General features: G+C 27.4%; 3 protein-coding genes and 1 long non-coding RNA gene across 18 annotated transcripts; 3 read left to right on the forward strand and 1 right to left on the reverse strand.

Moving 5' to 3' along the window:
- The first annotated feature begins 1,436 nt into the window (after nucleotides 1-1,436).
- On the forward strand, nucleotides 1,437-5,389 carry LOC114120283 (glutaredoxin-2, mitochondrial-like). 5 transcript variants are annotated; one of them, XM_027982150.2, is made up of 5 exons: nucleotides 1,437-1,550; nucleotides 1,715-1,797; nucleotides 4,542-4,762; nucleotides 4,828-4,932; nucleotides 5,148-5,389. In XM_027982150.2, exons 3-5 carry the CDS (start codon nucleotides 4,622-4,624, stop codon nucleotides 5,244-5,246), a joined length of 345 nt encoding a protein of 114 aa, XP_027837951.1. In that variant the 5' UTR covers nucleotides 1,437-1,550; nucleotides 1,715-1,797; nucleotides 4,542-4,621; the 3' UTR covers nucleotides 5,247-5,389. The 5 variants fall into 5 exon arrangements, with proteins under 5 accessions (XP_027837951.1, XP_050058164.1, XP_050058166.1 ...); XM_050202207.1 differs by having other exon boundaries at nucleotides 1,491-1,550; nucleotides 4,639-4,762; XM_050202209.1 differs by having other exon boundaries at nucleotides 1,533-1,550; nucleotides 4,642-4,762.
- Nucleotides 5,320-17,573, reverse strand: LOC114120276 (uncharacterized). Its single transcript, XM_027982141.2, has 6 exons — nucleotides 17,274-17,573; nucleotides 7,268-7,566; nucleotides 7,019-7,203; nucleotides 6,882-6,963; nucleotides 5,957-6,124; nucleotides 5,320-5,893 (listed from the first exon to the last, which is right to left on the reverse strand). The coding sequence occupies exons 2-6, from the start codon at nucleotides 7,559-7,561 to the stop codon at nucleotides 5,492-5,494; spliced, it is 1,131 nt and encodes a 376-aa protein (XP_027837942.1). The 5' UTR covers nucleotides 7,562-7,566; nucleotides 17,274-17,573; the 3' UTR covers nucleotides 5,320-5,491.
- On the forward strand, nucleotides 7,562-10,272 carry LOC114120299 (uncharacterized). 11 transcript variants are annotated; one of them, XR_007604621.1, is made up of 5 exons: nucleotides 7,562-8,770; nucleotides 8,928-8,972; nucleotides 9,033-9,148; nucleotides 9,213-9,756; nucleotides 9,819-10,272. It is a non-coding gene; the product is annotated as an uncharacterized LOC114120299 (long non-coding RNA). The 11 variants fall into 11 exon arrangements; XR_007604615.1 differs by having other exon boundaries at nucleotides 7,562-9,148; nucleotides 9,819-9,961; nucleotides 10,085-10,272; XR_007604617.1 differs by having other exon boundaries at nucleotides 7,562-9,148; nucleotides 9,213-9,472; nucleotides 9,554-9,756.
- Nucleotides 17,574-17,776: 203 nt separating the features above from the next.
- Nucleotides 17,777-21,137, forward strand: LOC114120268 (60S ribosomal export protein NMD3). The gene is made up of 9 exons (XM_027982134.2): nucleotides 17,777-17,949; nucleotides 18,026-18,311; nucleotides 18,416-18,550; nucleotides 18,722-18,830; nucleotides 18,909-19,059; nucleotides 19,606-19,748; nucleotides 19,817-19,968; nucleotides 20,516-20,811; nucleotides 20,874-21,137. Exons 1-9 carry the CDS (start codon nucleotides 17,906-17,908, stop codon nucleotides 21,073-21,075), a joined length of 1,518 nt encoding a protein of 505 aa, XP_027837935.1. The 5' UTR covers nucleotides 17,777-17,905; the 3' UTR covers nucleotides 21,076-21,137.
- The last annotated feature ends 55 nt before the right edge of the window (nucleotides 21,138-21,192 follow it).

Below are 21,192 nucleotides of genomic sequence, written 5' to 3' on the forward strand. Positions count from 1 at the left end.
ACAAGGTTCCTTGCGAGTTGTTATTATTGTAGCTAGAAAAAATTAAAAATCGTTAGTCACAATTTTTTTTTATAAGCATTTATAGTTAAAATTTTCACGAAATCTGTCAAAAACGCAAAAATTTGCAAGTAATTTTGAAGTTGAAAAATCATAAAATGTTTTGCGTTAATAACTAATAATTGAAAATACAACACTAAGTTTTCCATAAGTTTTCCTTCAAGTATCTATAGAGAAAACTCGAAGCATCATTATAAGAAAAATTTTAAGTGCGTTTGAATTTTAAAATTTTTACGAAATATCGTATAACGATAACAATTTATCATCAAACAATTAACAATTTTAAATATTTGTTATTATTCGAAAAATATGTCATAGATACTTGAAAAATTCACCAGTTAATTAGATTGGCAGTTTCTTTACATGATTTAATTTTCAAAATATTTTGACTTTTTTTGAGCTATTTATAGACAACTGAAATTTTCAATGTTTCTGAAAAAAATTTTTTTGAAGTGTCGATAAAATTTTTTTGGCCCAATAAAAAAATTTGAAAATTTAATTCAAAGTTTCTCATAAGTTACTCTTATAGTAATTTAAAAATTATAAGAATACATGGGCACAATATTTTTTATTAGCTAGCATTTGAAGTTCAAATATTGACAAAAATTTGTCAAAATCATGAATATTTGCAAATTATTTTGTAGGTATAATTTATAAAAAATTTTGCTTAAGTAGCTAAGAGTTGAAAATTTAATACAAGATTTTCCATAAATTTAGCTTACAATAGTTATAAAATAACTTAAATTTTATATAATGTATTCAGGCCATTAAAACATAAACCACCTTTTTCACCAACCACTGGAAATTATATCCTAGGCTGATTTTCGTTCAGAATTATTTTTCGTAAACAATGATATACCCTATCATTGGATTCAAATTTAACACTCTTATAATATATACCTAATAGTGATCCACAAGGTACCTAATGTACAGCAGAGCGGTACCCACTTACCCGCTTTTTTATATTATTATTATATTATCCTTGATATAATTATTTCAATAATTGAGAAACTACTCGTTCAAATTTTGAATTAGGTAATGACTAATGAATATAATAAATTTATACATATAAACGTTTTCAAAAAAATATATAAATATGTATATCTAACTAATTAATTTACAGTAAAAAAGGTGTTCTCATTTGAAAGACAAAAGTTAGTAGTGTAACAAGATGCTCTAGTATAAGGTCTATGAGAATATGTCATCATATATTATAATATCATAAAGCGTTCAAATGTTCAATACCTACTTCAATGCACAGATATATAAAATATTTTTGGTTTTTTATTTTAATTGGTTGAATGTATCCAATTTGCCGCATAATATGACCAATAACGGGCAATAAACGGTGGTGAATTGCATGATAACAATTTAATCATAGTGTATTTGATTCCATGGTTGTCATGGTAAGAGTGGGCAGTTAGTTGATGGGTGAGCACTGAGCAGGCATACCTATCATAAAATTGCCATACCAACCATATTTTCATATTATGGTAAATGGTAATATTTTTACTGTAACGATAGTAATATATTATAGGTTATTGCATTACTATTTAGTATTTACTTATTTCTTACTAAATTACATAATAGTTATTACTTATTATTGTTGTAAAATATTAATTATATTATACATATTTTATACTTATTTATGTTATAGTCATTTAATACCTACTCAACGTCTCAACGTCGAACATTAAAGTTTATTGATTTGAAAATCACTCCGTTTCTCGTAGTTTAATAGTAAGTATAAACATTTAGTACTGTATGTACATTAATATACATAAGGAGTTTGTAATACTTAATTAGATCTTTAAGCTGACTAAAGTATATTGTGTGAATTTGATTTTTGATTGTTGAATAGAGTGGATATTGGTCAACTATTTACGTTTTTGATAGATTATTTGGTATTTATTTGAACGATTGCTTATAAAATAAATTACAATACCTATTACCTACTGTCGAGTCTACTGTTTGTTATTGTTGTATTTAATTTAAAAATTATTAATGAGTATAATGTTATTCATGGTATTGAAAGATAGTTCACACAATCATACAACTGTATTTATTAAGTATTAGGTACATTACATTAACCCCTTATACTTAGTAGCAGCTGTTTTATTGATTTGTCATATTATAAACATAACATATTTAATATTTATAATATAATACAGACATACAGTTGCACAAGTGGACAAAAAAAAATTAATTCTAACATTTTGTCTTCCACACAACTTAAAGGCATACCTAGGTATCACAGGATATACCTATATATTTTTTTTAGTTGCCATTTAAAAAAAAAACTTTTTTTAATTTTTTACAAACAAGTGACAAATATATAATATGATGAAATAAATTTTATTTACCTACTGTTAGTATGCCGATCTACAACCCTAATTAGTATTGACATGGGTTATAAATACTAGTGTTTATATTAATATATTATTATACATCTATCAGACACTTGTATTTCATTTTTGTATTTGCTTAATTACTAAAATATATTAAAATAAAAACCTACCCACATGAGTTGTCACCATCTTTCTAACATAATTATAAGACAACTTCTTGTTATGAGTATCTGTTATTTTGTTGTTTTAACATAACAACTAAGCAGTGCGTTTAGTGACGTACTTAGGGGGGCCAGAGGAGGCTTTGGAGAGCATTTTGATATAATACGGTTTCTAGGTCATTGAGCCTGGATTAAGGGGGGGAAGCCAGGGAGGACCACGTCCTCGGGCCCACGTGTGTAAAGGACCCATAGTTTTCCCGGCCTAAAATTACATTGAGTATTAATTTGTACTCTTTATAGTACCAACAAGAATATTTTTCTTTTTCTTTTTTTCTTGTTTGAACTAACTAACGGATGGGGTTTGTTAAAAAGTTAGAAATAAAACTTTTACTTAAAAATACTTCATTTTATTTGTAAATATCTATTTTAATAAAAAATTATATATTTTTAATGTTTTTATCTTCATTTATCATTATCATACTTAAATAAAAATGTTTAAATTTGTTTTATTGTATACTTTTATAATTTAAAGAATTGTTTTCATTTATGGGCACTCACTGGGCCCCTGAAGTTCTTAATTCAGGCATGTAGGTTATTTGGGTGATAAAAAAAAGTAATGGCACTTAGAGAATCTGGGGCGCAAAATTCCTACGTAAAATATGTCACTGAGTGTATTGACCCTTTTATTAAATTAAAGTCAAGAATATTTTATAAGACAATTCGTATGTATCTACAATTTTAAAATATTAAAAAAAACCTAAATAATATTCTTATCTTTAAATGCGATAAAGGTAAATTCACTGTTATATTAAAAACAGCTGAGTAAACTGGCATTCTTCTGGGCATTATAATATTGACCATATTGTATGTTAATAAGAGTATAAGACAAAGACAAACTTTCGAGTTTAACATAATTTTAAGTACTAAGTTAGTTTTTATTACCTTGTCAGGTTATAATGTAGGTATAACTTAATTATATTTATCATTGTTACTATAGTTAGGAATTAATCTTTAAACCTTGGTACAAAAAGACTTAAGTCAAAGAAATCTAATAATATAATCAAATTTTAACCACATTCTTCACATATGTTTAATCCCAAAATTGAGTTTTTGGTTATTATTAACTTCTATCATAATGGTATGGCATTCTAAGTTCTAACTGGCCCCATTTCATATGCCAGGGTGTCGAAGATAGTTCTTGGTTAACTAGACAAGTCAAGTTATTCTAATGGTTGGGTGATAATTACTAGCTAGCTTGCTCCAAAGTTCAGTTGTTACTACACGCGAAAATACCCCATAGGTGCCCCTATATGTGCTATTACTTTAAAATCATATCACCAATGATAATATGTATATCATTTATTATTCTTTAATAATAATATTGAATTAAAATTTTAAGCTATTTACTTGTAACTCATTTATTTATTGCTGGTAGATATTCATTCAGCTTTAGTTTTAAATTAATTAGAACTTAAAAGGACGTCACACTTGTATGTTTTGCTCAATTTTACAGACGTACCACATAGACAAGGTCTGAATCTGAATAGCACTCACTCAATTTTGGTTCTTGGGTAAATATACCTATTATAAAATTGAATTGTGACAATATTTCTGAGGGCAAGATTGTACGTGCGTTTTTTCCATTATTCCCATATAATGTTCAGTATATTGTTTAGAAATAGCGAAAATGTTTATGAAAACATTTAAAAAAATTTAAATTCTATATAGTTTTTTTAATTCACTGATGCCTTCCAAATTATTGTCATCTTTCGATATGTAATATATTTAATAATTTTATAATATGTGTTTTTATTCTAACACCAAAATTGAGATAATTCTGAGACTGCATAAACGCGTCTTTGTCTATGTCATACACATGTAAGATGCAGACTACTCATGCGAGTGACATCCTCTTAATCAATGCACGAAATTATTAATTTATTTTTAGTTTAGTAACTAGTTTATGTGTTGACAGACAAATAACTTTCAAATTCGCAAAACATTGATTGTAATTTCTACTTCACTTTTGTGAACACATTTAACTAATTTCACCCAATGGGTTCAATTTCCAGCAGGAAATTATCTTCACCAACTCAAGTGATGGCTGCTACTCAGTTTGTTAAAGATGCAATTGCGCATGATCCTATTGTTATTTTCTCAAAATCAGACTGTGGCTACTGTCAGATGGCCAAAGAAGTAAATACTTTAAATATTTGTTTTATACAATAAGGCTAATAATAATTTATGTAATTTTAAAATAGTGTTTTGACAAGTTGAAAGCTACTTACAAATCTATCGATTTAGATAAGAGACAAGACATGGATGATATTCAAGATGCTTTAGAAGGAATAACTGGTGCTCGCTCGGTACATTTATTGACACTATTAATTGATATAAAATACAGTCGAGTCTCGTTAACTCAAATTTCTTTTGATCCCTATGAAATTTTTATACACTCAATGCAATATTTGTAACTAGAAAAATACTTAAGTCGAATTAATTTTTACCTCTTGAAATTCGAGTTATCGAGACTCGACTGTATAAATGTAGTATGATTCATTCATTATATTTATCATTATAGGTGCCACGAGTGTTTGTTAATGGTGTATTTATTGGTGGTGGCTCCGACGTAAGAAAAATGTCTCAAAATGGCAAGTTGGAAGAACTCTTGAAAAAATAACTATAAAACTAAGATAAACATACATAAATTAGAAACAAAATTTAGTTCAATAGTTCAAATATATATATATATATACCGTTTTTCAAGAATAATGTTTTATTTCAAAATAATTCAATGTCTTAATATAAAAATTACAACTTAAACTATTTGTACTGTTTTTTTAAAATTTAATTTCAATAAAAGTTGAGTATAAAAAACATCAATTTAATTTATTATCAAGTGATAATACAGTTATAGGTCTTTAATTAGATTTGTGTATCCCTGCCATCATTTGGGGAAGAGACAACATCATTATGAATGGCTGCCAACATTGATTCTATATCCAAATGGTCTGTTCCGGTCTCACCACCTTCAATTGTCATATCACTCATATCTACATTTGTAACAGGCATATCTTGGCTAACTTGCATAAGTTCATTTTGTCCAGACATATTTTCGCAAGTATTTTGAGTTTCCTCTTGCTTATTAACAGTAGAGTCATCAGCTGGGATATTGTCATTCAACAACATATTTGTGTCCATAGACTCCTTGTTGACTACATGATTTTCAACATCATTTTTAACCACAGCCTGTTGGTTATCTATAGAATTAACTGCATCTGTTTGGAAAACTGGTATATTTACTGTAGTACCTCCAGATTCTTTTTCCTAAAAAATATAAGAAAGGCATAAGTGGATTTAAACATTCTGGAAATTGTTAAGCAGTTAAACCTCAGCAGTTGTAGAAGATGGTTGTTGGTTATGATCTTTTTGAATGTGTTCAAGGCAATCAAATCTGCTATCATAAGATGTAGAACACACTTGGCATCTATACAATCTTTTTTTTGGTTGTGGTGGTAGTAGTTGTTGTTGCTCTCGTTGTTGCTGCTGCTGCTGTTGCTGTGAAAAATTCAAATCAAACAATTTTTTTAATAGCAAGACGAATTGTGGTAGTTGAAATAAATGAAGGGATGCTTTTAAGAGTGCTATTTAATTATTTATATAAAACACAAATATATATAAAAGAATATCCATATGGATAATTTTTTTATAAAATATTACAACTTTAATAAAAATTAAAAATATTTTAACTAATATAACTTTACAATATGTAATTTATTTAATTTGTATAAATTTATAGAATACTTTATTTCTGAGCAAATAAACATTAGTAAATCATTATTTTTTTTAACCTTAGAGCACACGCATCATGGTCAAAAATATTAAGCTTTTAGAATTTTGTTCATTACTTCGAAAATATGAAATATTAATCTAATCCAACCTAGGTATCTTCTAATTAGGTGATAAACTAAAATTAGATATAACTCCCAATTGAATACAATTTAATGTCTGTACTATAGAAGTGTCCTAAGTTCATTATCTATTGCAAAAACTGCATAAAAGATTGTTATACTGTGATATAATATTTAGATGAAAGTTTAATTTGTTTATATTAAGTATCAATGAAAGTATTTGATAATCTCTATTTATTTAAGAGCAATAAAATAATGATTATTTAAATTCTTAGTTTTAGTTGATATATTTTAACATACAGTCAAAAAACCCACGTGTGTAATTATCTCTTGAATATTTTTTAATGCGTGTAAATCTAGGGTTAAATGCACAATTTTATATTATGAATTAATAAATATATTACCTGGGTTACTGTTTTAGTCATAGCAGTTTGATTAGAATTTTCACCATCTTTTTTTTTGTTCATATGAGAACGCATATGGAAACTGAAATATAGATACAAATAAAGTACTTGTGAAATAATATAATTAATGTACTTACCGAACATGACCAAGGTCTTTAGATTGGAATGTACAAAATCCACATTTGTAAATTTTCATTTTAGAAGGGTCATGTTTTGTTTTTAATGGAGTACTACTAGAGGAAGGTTCTCTAACTGTCAAACCACTAGGAACTTTTCTTTGTCCAACCTCTAAGTCATCAGTTCTTAAGTGCCCATTAACAATCTAAGATAAAAAGTAGTAAGATCTATTGTAGTATACAAATAATAAGAACAAAATAAATTCTTACGTTAACAGATTTAACAGGTTGATCAGCAGGCACTAATCCATATTTCTTCTGTATATTAGTTACTAGGGCATTTTTAACAAGTTTCAAATCATTTTCGAGCTTGTCTACATGGTTTAAAAGTGATGTGCATTTCTTGCACATATGATCAGCAGGAGTTACAATAATAACAAATTCCTCTCCTAGAACTTCACCAATCTTTTCAGGGTATGGTGAATTACTGTGTGGTGAAATGCTTGAACATACACGTGTTCGTTCTCCAAATAATTTTGCATCGCATATAAAACAAAATGCCATCGTACCTGTAAAAAACAATATATTATTACCTATGGGAAGTAAGAATATTTTTATACATATATTATACTGCTTATATTTAATTCTTTAGTTTGAGTAACTAACAAAAATTAACTTCTAGTTTAGTAATAGGCATATAAAGTAAAATAAGACAAATGATTAATAATATCAATTGAAAATTTTGCTGTTTTATGTTGGTATCCCTGTTGTTACAAGATTGATCATAACTAAGTACTTTTCTACATTAATAAGTATTCAAAATTATATAAGTTTAAAAATTGTTATAATTAGGTATTAATTACTGTATGTTGTGACACAGTCAAAAAATAAAACATCTTTGTGACTCAACATTTATTTTTGTAACCTAAGGTTCCAATGCTTTAACTCATGGTTACTTAGTAAAACCTCTTCGAAATAGAATACTTGATTCTGAACTTTGACTTTATGTATTTTCACTAAATATACACTATAGAAAAGTCAAATCAAGTTGGTGTGTAAAACTGAGTACTACAGAGTGTAGTTTTCTGTTTTAATTTATTTAAACATAAGAATATCATTATTTAATGCCAGTGTTTAATATATTTAAAATATATACTAATATATATTTACTTAAAGCTGTTTTATGTAAATTATTTAAAGCGGTGCGATATGAATCAATCTAATCAATAAGGTTTTATTTCTTGTAAGAAAATGTATTTTGTTTTAGATAATGTTTATCATTATTTTCTTTTAGAAGCACTATTTTAACATACATATTTTATTTTCATTCATTGTTATACCTTCACAAAATATTATACATGTTACATTTACAAAAGTTTAATCTAACGCAATTTATGCTGAGTAGGTACTTCACTACAAAAATTAATGTAATTATAACATAATAAATAATTCAATATACAGTCTTTGTTAAGTTACAGGGAAGGTTGAAACATTTTTAGTAATGGTCTAGTTTATTTTTTCATATGGCTTATAGTCTGTGAGTAGGCCTAGTTCGGATGTCTATTTGGGCACCCGTAAGTTTCTGCCATACCTGATTGGAGGATGGGAGTCACTCTCTCTAGACTAATTACCTGCCCAGAGAGAAAAGCTGTCCGTGACCGGGATTCGGACCAGTGACGGCACACATTAAAACCAACGCTGTAATTCGCTTGGCCACTCTGTTCCCCAGTGTCTAGTTGTAATGCAATAACACAGACATGTATATAAATATGTGTAGGTATTATCAATTTTAAGAAAAAAAATATTACAGGAGCTTTTACTCCTCGTTTTACTCAAAAACATTAACAATAATAAACAGAAATATTATCAATTCTATAAAAATAATTCATTACTATTAACCATTTATCTCATTAATCATTATACAATATAGGGTTTGCTACTATTTAAAACATGAGATACAAGTATTCAATAGCGGGTAATGGCAATATCTTAGTATACCCAGGTATTATAATATTTATTAATTATACATTTGCAGGACAAAACCACTATAAAACACATAATGACAACATAATACTTCTATTGGATGTGAAAACAGATTCTGAGCGGAGACGGTCTATTAGTGTCATCCGAGGTGTCATCTTACATCACTAAGTATATTTCATGATAATGTTTTTAATAGAACTACCTATCTACTAGTTATTTATTAAATTTTTAGTATTACTGTATGTCAGCAGGGTTGGGTAAGATACTCAAAAGCATTATCGAGATATAAAATACTTTGCTTTGATGTATTGCGATACAAAATACAAGACAAAATTGTATCTAAGATACTGTTCAACCTTGTAAGTCAGGTATGTCAAACTCAAAGTATCAAGTGGATAAAATATATTGGATAGTTTACTATAAGGGCTGTACATAAAAATAGTCTTGTACAACATTTTTCTATTTTGTTCTTTACATTTACAAAAACAGCAGGTAAAAAAAGAAAACAACTACCTACCTACAAAAAAATGAACACCAATACTAAAAAATAATTCTTTTTGGATTATATATTAGGTATTTTGGTACTGGTTTGTTATAGGCTCGCCGGGGCAAGTGAAAACTTTAGCACCACCATTCATATAACAATAAGTATATTGTATAAATATAAAATAATGAGATGGAAAATACGTACCATAACTATAAGGTGCCTACCATAAATGTACATCACAAATAATCAATAATATAATAAGCTGATATTATACCGATCAAACATCACAGTACGTATTTGTTCGCATTTCATACATCATCATTAAAATGAATATTAAGAATTTGTTAACAGAAGTGCCCGATATAAATGCCGGATTTCAATTACTCCAGACTACAAATATAATTGAAATGACCAAAACATGTGAAAATGGCCACAAAATGTTTTTAAAGGATCGAGATGGCGATGTCAATGAAGGGATTATCATAAAAAGAAAGGTATTAGGGTAAATAATTGGCTGAAAGGTTCGAGGTTGCCGATAAATAATATTGTGTATAAATTACATTGATACCTATTATTAACCCATATATTAGACATGATTTTATAATTTTTTCTGACAGTTGGAAAGCTTATGCTAATTTGAAACATGGTTTTCAACATAATCAAGTGAATCATAAATATGATTTCGGGGATCCTAACTCAAGAACCCACACGCAAAATATTGAAGAATGTGGGGTTTGGCCAAATGGGGCAACAAAAAACGTAGAGGGACAGATAGAAATATTTACTCGTACTAAGCAAAATTTATGTGGCGATCAAAACATTTAGTATGTTTTTATATTGTAGTTATTATTTAAATAATGATCCGTTTGAAACCATTTTGAAAGACATAGCAGAATTTTGGGAATCACATAAAGCATTTTTAATTATAACATTATTTTATATTTATTATTATTAATTTTTTTTTTTAAATATATCAATATATCGACAATAAATAAACATTTATAATTATATCAAAATTATATACTGTTTTATATTTATTATTCAATTTTTTAATGTTATATGAATAGCGGGGCGATAACAAACCTGAGTGGCGGGCCTTAACAAACTAGTACCAGCATTTCTTTTCTCCCACCAACTTTTCAATTTAAAGAGAAATATTGTTGGATAAAGTATAAATACTGAATTTAGATGTGCATCAGTTAATCTGAATTTAACGGGTGATTAATTACTGATCAATAATGAGAATAGTTGCTCACATTCTTTCATTGATAAGTACTATTAAACATAGAAATAATTTTACATGCAAATTTATGAGTTTCTACATATTGAACTGGCAACAATTTGTAAAATTCAGGTATACTACCTTATCATTCAATTTGTTTATATGTATATACTATATCTTATTAATAGGGTTTTTCAATAATTTAATAGTTAGGTATATGAACAACTTATGTGAATCTTGTATTTCATTTTCAAAATTATTGAACTATGGAATAATTTTTTTAATGACATTTCAGCAAAAAAAAAAATTAAGCTTCTCATGCCTATGAGAAATTTAAAAAAAGTTCATATCATAGAAATTAGAAAATTATAATTTAAATATTTAATAGCAATTTGAAGTATATAAGTACAGATATTTGTTTATGAATTACAACTAAAAAGGAAAATTGTTTGGGAAGAAATAGATTTTTTTATAGGTAAATATTAGTTTTCATAGAAGTGTTAACTTCAAATGATCATAAGAATTTCATTTGACTTTCTGTGTAATATTTTTTTTTATATACAGGATGATTATTTTATTCAAAAACACTTATTATTTAAAAAAAATATACTTTTTTTTATATTTTCACCCTTATATTTATTAGGCAAACAACTAACAACTTTTGATTTTCAAATGGTAACCATTACTTAAAATTTAATAAATGATTAAAGCTATTTTTTTTTTCATTAATTATCGTGTTCAAATTTTTATTTTTAGTTAATCCGTTGATGAGATATTGCTCCTCAAAGTTGGCTAGTTTTGGGAGGTGGTTATTGTGTGTAAATGTGTTATACCTCATTAGTAGATACTGTGGTCATCAAAATTTTTAAGCTACAGGGCAAAAGATATTACACTTTTCATATCAATTCAAGTAAAACAGATGTACAGTAAGCTTCAGTTGTGCCCCTAAATGTTTAATACTTATTTAACTGGGTGTCGTGCAGTTAGCCCCAATGACTGTCATCACGGCACTGGTCAATAGTCATAATACTCATAAAATATGTATTAAGACCAGTAGTTATAAAAGTAATAAATTCAATATCGTTCGAACAACCCAAGATATAATAGTGATAATCATTGTAGTATTGTACCAACTCCCTACAGGTATATAAAAATCCTGATAGCTGCAGTACCTACAACTAACGAGGTATAACAGTATAACACATTTACACACAATAACTACCTCCCAAAAAACCACCCTAACTAACTTTGAGGAGCAATATCTCATCAACGGATCAACGAAAAATGAAAATTTGAATGTGGTAATTAATAAAAATAAATAGTTTAATTCATTTATTAAATTTTAAGTATAGGTTACCATTTAAAAATCAAAAGTTGCTAGTTGTTTGCCTAATAAATATAAGGGTGAAAAATATACAAAAACTATACAATTTGAGAATAGCGTAAATTTATAATTTTGAAAAAGTCAATACTTTTTTAAATAATGAGTATTGTTTAATAAAAGAATCACCATGTATACAGGTCATAAAACGTATAAAGAACCTTATGTTCAATTTTCAAATCATGAACTTAGGTACAAAATTCTTTTCACAAATTTTTAAATACAAAATAGTCCACAAAATAGTTTGTAATTTTAGAGATTTTGACATATTTTAATAAAATTGAAATGCTTGTTAAGTAATATTGTGACTACATTTGTTATTATATACATATATATTTTAATTTGAAAATGAATAATTTATTAGGAACCTTGTATTGAATGTACAAATATTATTACCTATTTATAAATTATTTATGTACTGACATTAAAAAAAAGCAAAAAGCAAAAAGCAATTTAAATTGTCTAAAACAGCTAAAAAATCAAAATATTTTGAAAATTATACTATATAAAATTATGAGGATAGAAACACTTAGTGAAAATTTGCATTTATAACAAAAGAAATCAATTTAGTTAAAAACTGATATAGCTTAAAAATTTGAATGTTTTACATTATTATTCTTGAATATAAAAAAGGTACTGGGAATATTAAACTAATATTTAACTTTTAAGTACAATCCAGATCCTATTTGCTGTTAAGCAAACCCTCAGTCTCGCATTTGATCACAATTACTTATTTTTTTTACAGAACGTGTGTTGTGTAAATGCTACACCCAGAATCTAAAATAATATAACTAGTAGTAATAAATAACAAAAAATAAAATGTGATAATGTAGGGGTAATGAGTCAATTAGGTCTTATTATCCATTTTCAATAAGAGTAAAACTGGCTTCTTGTATAAATAGTAGTCTTTTATCTATAATACTTTTTTTTTTTAAATATTTGTAGGATCTTAACGGATCTTAAGTAATTTTTAAAATGAGTATTTTTATTTATACTAGCTGTTTTACAATGAATGCATTGTACCAAAAGGCAGTATAAGCAATTTAGCTTTTGAACTTAATACTAGATCATCCATTAACTAAGGCCAAAATTCAGAAATTAATTTGCTTTTAGACTAATTATAAAATAATAAAATAATCTTATAAATTGTAAAACCACAAAGTTTCAATAAAAAAAAAAATTATCTTATCAGTATTATAATATTGTTAGTACACATATTAAGGCCTGTTTTACAATCATAGTTTAAACCTCGGTTACGCTTAACCTACAGATTTTACAACTGAATTCGGTGGTTTAACCTTAGTTTAACGATTGTAATATGGGCACTAAGTGAATTATTATATTTGAATTGACTAAGTCTTGTCAATACATATATGTTTTAACACGTTGACTGCTGCATGCCCGCCAGCGACCCAAGTCATATCAGCACGTGTCAGGCCATGGTGTTTTTTTACATTGTCTGTCGTAAATGTGTACAGCTATAAAAATAGCTCCAGACGTTCGATTTTAATAAAATTGATATTTTTTTAATCAGTAATTCGTAAATAATACCATTAAAAAAAGTCTTGGGTTGCCGGCTGGCAGGTGGCCTACCAATATTGTAATATTTCATACAAGCCACACGGTTGCCCGCTGTCTCGTGCTAAATTTAGATACAATATGTTTTGTTTTTTATTGGTTTGATCGGTTTTAAGATAATATTAATAATAATAACATTTATTTAACATATTTATAAGTAAATTATCTTTTAGTATTTGTCTTGAATGGTAAGTGTCACCTTCTTGTGATTATCAAGTTTTAAATATTATTATTTGTTTTACTTTATTTTACATATTAATATAATAGCATAATGGATGAACGCATGATTAATAATGCATTAGATGACTCTGACAATTTTTCTAGTGATAGTTTTGATGATAGTGATAGGGATCCTATGTATCGTGTTGAAAGTGACAGTGATTCTCATGAGTCGTCAGATGACGAAAATTCAGAGGATCAAATTTTACCAACATCTATTAATAATCAATCAAAATGGAATCCAGTAACAGGTACTAAGCAAAAAATTTTTAACTTTACGGGAAACTCGGGTCCATTAGTTATTTTAGACAAGGATATTGGACCTATGGATTATTTTAAATTATTTTTTACCAACGAAATAATTGAGTTGATGGTCACTGAAACAAATAGAAACACTCTCAACAATTTTTAAATATACAAAGAGTTTCACGTGGTAGTAGATTTTCATTTTGGCAACCAATAAACAAAAAATGTATGGGACTTTTACTGTGGACGGGACTAGTAAAAATGACATCAATAGCTGATTATTGGAGCAAAGCTGAACGCTATAAAAACAGTGTAGCATCAAACACTATGAGTTGAAATACATTTTAGCTCATTCTTAGGTTAAGGAATTTTGAGGATAATGAGACTGTTGACAAAGCTGATCGTTTATACAAAGTAAGAAAATTACTTAATATGGCAAATGAATTACCTAATGAATTAGCGTGAATTAGTAAAAAATATACATAAACCTGGAAAAATAATTGCGGTAGATGAATCTATGATACCTTTTCGAGGCAGACTTAAATTTCGGCAGTATATTCCAAATAAAGCACATAAATATGGAGGAAAATGTTTCAAAGTATGTGGGGTCTAATGGTTACACGTATAAAATTATTATTTATGAAGGAAAACAATCTAAGCCCGGAGAAGCATTGAGTGAAACAATAATAACTTCTTTGTGTGAAAATTATTTGAACTCTTAGAAAAAATAAACGTATTTTGCCAAAAACAATTATAGGAAAAAAAATTGAAAAAAGGGGAATTGGTCGGTCTTGAAAATGAATCTGGTATAGTAGTATCAAAATTTAAAGATAAACGAGACATTCACTTACTTTCAATACGACATTAATTAAATATGACTAAGACTGGAAAAAAAATAGAAACCATGAAGATATATTTAAACCAGATATCATATTATTCTATAATGCGGGAAAAGCTGGAATAGATTTATCCGATCAATTAGCATCATACTGTACTCTTATGAGAAAGAGTGTTCAGTGGTATCACAAGGTAGCTACTGAAATAATTTTAAATACTTTTGTAGTAAATGCTCAAATGATGTATAACGAACAAAATTTTTGAAATAAATTAACCATACATAAGTTTTGTGAAGGGCTTGTAGACAAACTTCTCAAATTAAAACCTACATCTTTACGTGTTTCAAATACTGAACAACCTCTTGATGATAGATTCCAAAGACGACAAATAGTTAAACATAAACTCGAGGAAATAGACGAAAAATGTTCAAGAAATAGAAAAAAAAGAAAAAGGTGTATAGAATGCTATACTAAATTTTCGAAAGAACTAGGATACAAGTCAGTTCAAATTCAATTTTTTAAAAATTAATATTACTTTTTAATTTAATATTTCTAGGGAAACTCTCAACAAAGCTAAGAAAGTGACAACTTTTTGCAGTCTTTGCCCATCTGTTTGCATACAATGTTTTCAAAACCATTTAAAAAACTAAATTGTTTTAATAACATTTTGTTACGTTTTTTTATAAATTATTTTTATTTTTAAGTATTAGAAAGTGAAATTTTTTTTTATAAATTTATCAAAGGTATTTCTATAATTTTGATTTAACATTTTACATTACTATTTACAACAGTTATATAATATCCAAATATTAAGTTTTTTTGTATAAAATATAAATCTATTAAAGTTGAAGGATTTTATTGTTTTTTTTAAATGATCAATTTTTTCTTGTCTACACCATGGTTCAATCTAAATAATGTTATCTCCAAGTCTTGAAGAATTATATGCATTTAATGTTGGTATTAAATGTGGCAGCAGGCGACCCAAATAGCTTCACAATAAAATATATCTCTTGGGCCGCCGGCGGGCTTGTGGCAGTCAACGTGTTAAGTAACAAATAGGTTTTAAATTAATAAATGTTATGATGCAACAAAAGTAACCATTGAGAAACTATTGCACCAAGGGCTTCATGGAGTAATTTAGGAACTGCTGTAGAAGACTGATTAAGGCAAATGCTGGGATATGAAATGAATTTTTATGTTTGTACAGGCAACTTTTAAATAGACCTTTAATATTAAATTATTATTATGCCAAATTACATTACATACAATAATAATCATGTTAAAACATATTAACTAAAAATAAATGCATTCTAAATTCTAATATATATTAATAAATACTATACAGCATATTATAAAATAACATATTTAATACAAGATGATCCAAACATAATTATTTTTTTGTAAAAATTTAAAAAATACAATTAAGATAAACAAAATAGATTTATAGATAAACTTGGAATACTAGGTAATATAGTAGGGACACGAACAGTACTGGTTAATTTAAAGTGACAAAGTGAGTCCAATATCCGAGCAGTGGTGAAGCATGGATAATATGCGGGATAAAGTATAATAAAAAAAACGCATTATTTTTGTTATTAAGTATACCAATAAATACATAAGTAATGAACAAGTTTCAAAACTGCAAGGTACTTAAGATGTAATATGCAACAGGTATAGTTGACACAACAATTTTAATCATTAGCCATCAAAAACAAGACATATTTTGAACAAAGGTTATAATGCACAGTTTCAAACCTTGTGACAATGAAGTCAGATAATGGCTATAAATGAAAGATCACACATAGGAATGATACAATAACGTCTGATTATTTGAATAGTTTTAAGATTTATGGAATCAATGTAAACAAAATTAAACAATAAATAATTAATCAATTAGAACTTTAAAACATGAATTTTTATTTTAATTGACAAAATTCTAGTTATTCTAAAATTTAATTAAGAAAAATGGTTAATAATTAAAATGAATAATATGACGCTGCGGTTTCATATGAAATTTTAAGCTCCACCACCGACTTGAATATTACAATTTACTTAGGTACAATGAAACGAATTATTAGTGTTTTTAAATTAAGTACCGACAAGTCATTCAAAATTATCAATACTTGGGCGTGGGATGAACATTACATCAGTTTGAAATTAACTCAAAAACGTGTGTAGGATAGTAATGGTTAACAACAAAAACATGTACAAGTTTAGTACAAAACGCACGTTGGGCAGTAAATTACGACATAAGTACAGTACAATAAATTGAAGCACTGTTGTAATACTAATAATTAATAGTTTAAAAAATAATTGGTACTCACCACCTTGAATTTTGCCGTGCGGCGTCCAAACCGCGAAAAAGGTGAAAAAAAATGGTAGATCGAGCACGATGCAGAGACACTGCTGGTCGGCCGACCCCTTAGCAAATGATGCTAAACGGCTAAACAAAAAACGGATACAATTTGTAAGCGTGTTGTGTATATGTAAACTGTATAAACCCTAGAAGCACAGATCAAGTAAACTGCCGCCAAAGCCGGTCGTCAGACGCCGGTGCCCGGTATACGGTAACCGGTAGACGGTTACATACGCAGAACGCAACAGCCAACAGCAGCAGCTATGTGAAAGATGAAAAATGGTCGATAAATCGATCAATATTGGACCATACACAATTCAAACCAGGTATACGGTTGCATAGTAAACAAACATCGTATATCAAGCGTTGCCAACTAAACCACAACGACTTGTTCATTATCGATCATAAATGAGGGCACTGTGAATTTTGTGTTATCATATTATCGATGATGTTATCAATTTTGTAGATCGTAGAACGTAATTGTTGATTTTTGTGGTGAGTGCCTGGTGGTGACATGCTCATGCCTCATTGACTTATTCTCGCATGCTCACGTTGCCTGCCGGTTTTGACTTTTGATCTAAGTTAACTAAAATTTCGAAAATGGACTACGCTCCGACCACTGTACCGGCAACGGTGGCTAAAATGTTAGTATCACTTTCGTAAAACTTACAATATATTTGAACTATTATTTAATAATTTTGATTGCTTGTATTCTTATAGATTATGTTGCCAGTGTGGTGTGACTATGGAACCAAATCCAGCTAACATGTGTGTATCTTGTCTTCGTATACATGTAGACATCACTCAAGACATACCCAAACAAGGAACTTTGCAATTTTGTCGCAATTGTGAACGATATCTACAACCACCATTCGAATGGATATCCTGTGCGCTTGAATCTAAGGAACTGTTGGGGCTATGCTTGCGTAAACTGAAAGCATTGAGTAAAGTGAAACTAGTAGATGCTGGATTTATTTGGACTGAACCTCATTCCAAACGTATTAAGGTTAATATGGATTATAAAAATAATATTAAAAAAAAAAGGTCTTAAATTCTAAATTAATAAATAAATAAAAATAAAAATAAAAATAAAAATAAATTAAATTTTAGGTAAAACTTACTGTGCATGGAGAAGTGATGAGTGGCATGACACTGCAGCAAGTGTTTGTGGTTGAATTTACTGTTGCAAATCAGATGTGTGATGATTGTCATAGGTCTGAAGCTCAGGATTATTGGCGTGCTTTAGTAAGTATATTATGAAGTAAACAAAAATAAAATTTGAAGTTGGTTTTTAGGGTATTATTAATAATTCTGTTATTATTATTTTTTATATTTCTTATTATGACTCCTTATATTATACTTATATTTGTCAAAATTTGCTTAATTCAACATTTAAAGTTACAATTATAATCACAGGTTCAAGTTCGACAAAAATCAGATAACAAGAAAACATTTTATTACTTAGAACAGTTAATGTTAAAACATAAGGCACATCAAAATACATTGTCTATAAAACCAGAATCAAGTAAAATATAATGTTTTTTTTTTTATTACTTCTAAACGACAAAATATATTGGTATTAATATTATATTATCTGTTTCAGATGGTTTAGATTTTTTTTATTCAACTGAATCACAAGCTCGTAAACTTGTAGATTTCATGTCTGCTGTGTTGCCTTGTAGATATCAACATTCTAAAAAGTTGTTATCACACGATATTCATAGTAATACTTATAATTACAAATTCACATACAGGTATTTTTGTAGTTAATAAAAAAAAAATGTTAAGTGGTGAAGATCTGATATTTTAAATTATATTTTATAATGTTATTAATTTTTATGTTCATAAAGGAAAAAGGGTTAAAAAAAAGTTGAGAACCCTGAACTGTATAAATAAAAAATAAATAAAGTATATATTTTTATTTATAAATAAACTGTATACATAATCAATAACTAAATTGAAATTAAGTATTAATTACTCAATACATTTTCTTAAGATATTTTTCAGTTCAACGCTAAAGGATATAATTTATGTCTATACAATATTATATAATATGTTTTATGTTACTGCTAGATAAAATATACTTAAAGGAGTAAGGGGGTTTTTGTTATCTTAACTAAATCTGTACTAAAAGACAATTTTCATAAAAACTAATGTTTCACTAAAGGATTATAAATTATACTCCACAATTACAGAGATATTTTATTCAGTTACTACTTAGAGATTCTACAGTAATTTAAATTTTTGATTATTATCTAGTTTGACTTGCTACTAAAAATTTAATACATTTTTATTTCCAGCATGGAAATTGTTCCTGTCATGAAGGATAGTGTTGTTTGTTTGTCTAAAAAAATTAGCCAGCAACTAGGAGGAATCAGTCCTCTATGTATTGTGTATAGAGTAACTAACTCTATTAAACTGATTGATCCTTCTACTGCTCAATGTAAATGTTTATATGTTTCCATTCTCTGAAAATATATTACTTATAATAGTTGACAATATTATTTTTAGTGGCTGAGGTGAGTAGTTCTGCATATTGGAGGGATAGTTTTCAAAGTATATTCAAAAGTAAACAATTAACAGAGTACACTGTAATGGATATTGAACCAATTATGGAAAAGGACAGAGTGCAATTTCCAGGCCAAGGTCAGCTTTCATACAAAGTAAGTGTATTAGTATTTAGTTGTCAAATTAGTAATACAGATAAAGAAATGAACTATTTTGTAAATTATGATAAGTTTTATATTTATTTATTTATTAATAAATTATAATGATATTTCCTAATCCTAAATATTGTTTAATTTAAAATTAAGAAATTGTAGTTATTATTTATCTAATAATAGTTATTCCCAATAGTTAAAACAATAAAATATGCATTTAATAATGTTAAATAATTTTGTATTTTGTAAAAGAAAGCTTTTTTCTTCATCATAAGCATTATAATATACCTTTTAGTATTTATAAAAAAAGTATAATACAATTTCTAATAAATTAATTACAATACTACTTTTTGTACTTATGTATATACCTAACAATTATTATGTAATACTAAATTTTTTTTTATTAGTTTGAACTTTGGACTATTGTAATATTTTGGTTGGTTTTTAATTGTTAGTTATAAACTACAAATTATTTTCATCATTATTTTTTAAGAATTTTAATTATTAAAATACATTTGATTTTAAAACAGTATGTAAATGTTTTATTTAGCATATGTTGGCTGATGTGTGGGTGGTTAGATCTTGTGATTTGGGATTGACAACAGATACTATACATTGCCGATCACATTTAGGACACTTACTCAAACCAATGGACACAGTTTTGGGTTATGCTATTGCTGATAGTAATGTTAATGATAGTAATTTTGATAAATTGCCGAAAACATCATTGCCAGATGTTATACTTATAAAGAAAAATTATCCTGACCGCGCAAGACATCGCAAACGTACTTGGAAATTAAAACGAATGACTACAGACACGGAAATTAATTTTGAAAGTGATAACAAGTTAGTATTTAATTTTAATAATTAAAATTATAAATTGAATAATTCTAATAATTATTATTTAGTGACATGGATGAATTTATGGATGATTTGGAAGAGGACAAAGATTTAAGGCAAAATATTAATATTTACAAAAATCCAGATGTCAATGTTGAATCTGCTGTGGAAGATGATGATGATGATGATGGTGCACCACGTATAAGTCTTGAAGAGATGATGGAAGATTTGTGTATTTATGAAGATGATGTAATGGAAGTATATGAGTAACAAATTTTCTTTTTTCATTGTATGAATTTACAGTGTTTAATAAAATCATGTTGTTGGCAACATTTATTATATTTTATTCTATTATAAAATAAAACTTATGTTAAATATTTAAATTTA

This window comes from Aphis gossypii, chromosome 2, assembly GCF_020184175.1.
Source record: "Aphis gossypii isolate Hap1 chromosome 2, ASM2018417v2, whole genome shotgun sequence".
Taxonomy (NCBI): domain Eukaryota; kingdom Metazoa; phylum Arthropoda; class Insecta; order Hemiptera; family Aphididae; genus Aphis; species Aphis gossypii.